Source organism: Seriola lalandi, unplaced genomic scaffold (assembly GCF_002814215.2).
Source record: "Seriola lalandi dorsalis isolate HSWRI2012SDOR001 ecotype SW California unplaced genomic scaffold, Sedor1 jcf7180002049995, whole genome shotgun sequence".
Classification (NCBI taxonomy): domain Eukaryota; kingdom Metazoa; phylum Chordata; class Actinopteri; order Carangiformes; family Carangidae; genus Seriola; species Seriola lalandi.
In genome coordinates this window covers 2173-3432 of record NW_019520548.1, presented here as the reverse complement: position 1 = coordinate 3432, position 1260 = coordinate 2173, and the positions used below count along the sequence as shown (strand labels likewise).

General features: G+C 38.6%; 1 protein-coding gene across 1 annotated transcript in view; it reads left to right on the top strand.

Moving 5' to 3' along the window:
• The window catches only part of LOC111649123 (adenosylhomocysteinase A-like), a 3279-nt gene extending 2047 nt beyond the window's left edge, over positions 1 to 1232 (top strand). The window contains exons 4-5 of the mRNA XM_023398887.2: positions 9 to 116; positions 1060 to 1232. Of these exons, the coding sequence (XP_023254655.1) occupies positions 9 to 116; positions 1060 to 1191 (240 nt within the window). The 3' untranslated portion in view covers positions 1192 to 1232. The remainder of the gene's footprint in view (positions 1 to 8; positions 117 to 1059) is intronic.
• Positions 1233 to 1260: the final 28 nt, after the last annotated feature.

Here is a 1260-nt window from a genome sequence, read left to right as displayed (position 1 = left end):
TGATGATGATGATGATGATGATGATGGTGAGTGGTGTCCTGCAGGTGCTGGCTCAGATCGAGTTGTGGGTGAACACCTCCAAATACCCCGTGGGAGTTTACTTCCTGCCCAAGAAGGTGAGAACCCACTGAACAACAGCACTCTCTATTTTCTCACAGACTTTCTGTTCATGTGTTCAAAGATTTAACGAGTCAGGAAACGTTGCGTCAGACTCGACTTCCTTCGTTTGAATCTGAACGTGATGTTTTCGGCTTCACGTTCATCAGGTGGTTTGAAACCAGCTGAGTCATCAGGTGATTGACAGGAAGTTTGATCTGCAGCTGTTTTCAGTTTGAGTGTCGGTAGATAAAAAGATAATAATCTAAAGCCTGTGATTTGATTCTTTATAAACATGTGGGAAAAAAACTGCATATAAATGTAAGATAAAGATTAGATGAACTTTTATTGATCCGCTGTAGAGGAAAGGAGAAAATGTGATAAAGAAATATAATAATAGAAACAGAATCTAGAATAAATAAGATAAATTAGAAATACCATATACAATTACAAAGTATGTATTTCTGTAAATATTAAAATGAATATAAAGTATTATTTAGAGGTTCACATGTTGGCAGAAGTTTACACTCACTGAGCTCGTAATTATTTATCAAGCAGAAAATACCAAATGTTTTGAGATTCTTAAATGAGACGACGTTCTTCTATTTTCGTCTTATATTGGTATAAATTTTAATATTACGTTTTAAACAGTTTGATGGACAAAAGATTAAAATCTGAAAATTTCATCTTTTCAATGTTTCCTGAAAATTGATAAAAATAAGTCGAAAATAAATAAGAGGCCAAAAGATAATTATATAAATACTTTAATCATCCCATCATGGGACATTCAGTCATCCAGCAGCTTCAGTTTCAGTTCAACAGGAAAATAAAACCATATAAAACGTTCTGTTTCACATGAAATCAGTAAAAGTCAAATTAGGCAGAAAAAACTTAGTTTCTGACTTTATAGAGTTATAAAGTTTATATAGAGTTTAACTGTGTATCTTGTCCCTGTGTCCCCAGCTGGACGAGCAGGTGGCCGCCGCCCACCTGGACAAACTGGGGGTGAAGCTGACCAAGCTGACAGACAAGCAGGCCAAGTACCTGGGTCTGCCCAACGAGGGGCCCTTCAAACCGGACCACTACCGCTACTGAGCCCCCCCTCCCCGAGCCCTGCTGGGGAGAGGAGAAGAAGGCGGAGGAGTGGCTGGACAGGTGTTGGTG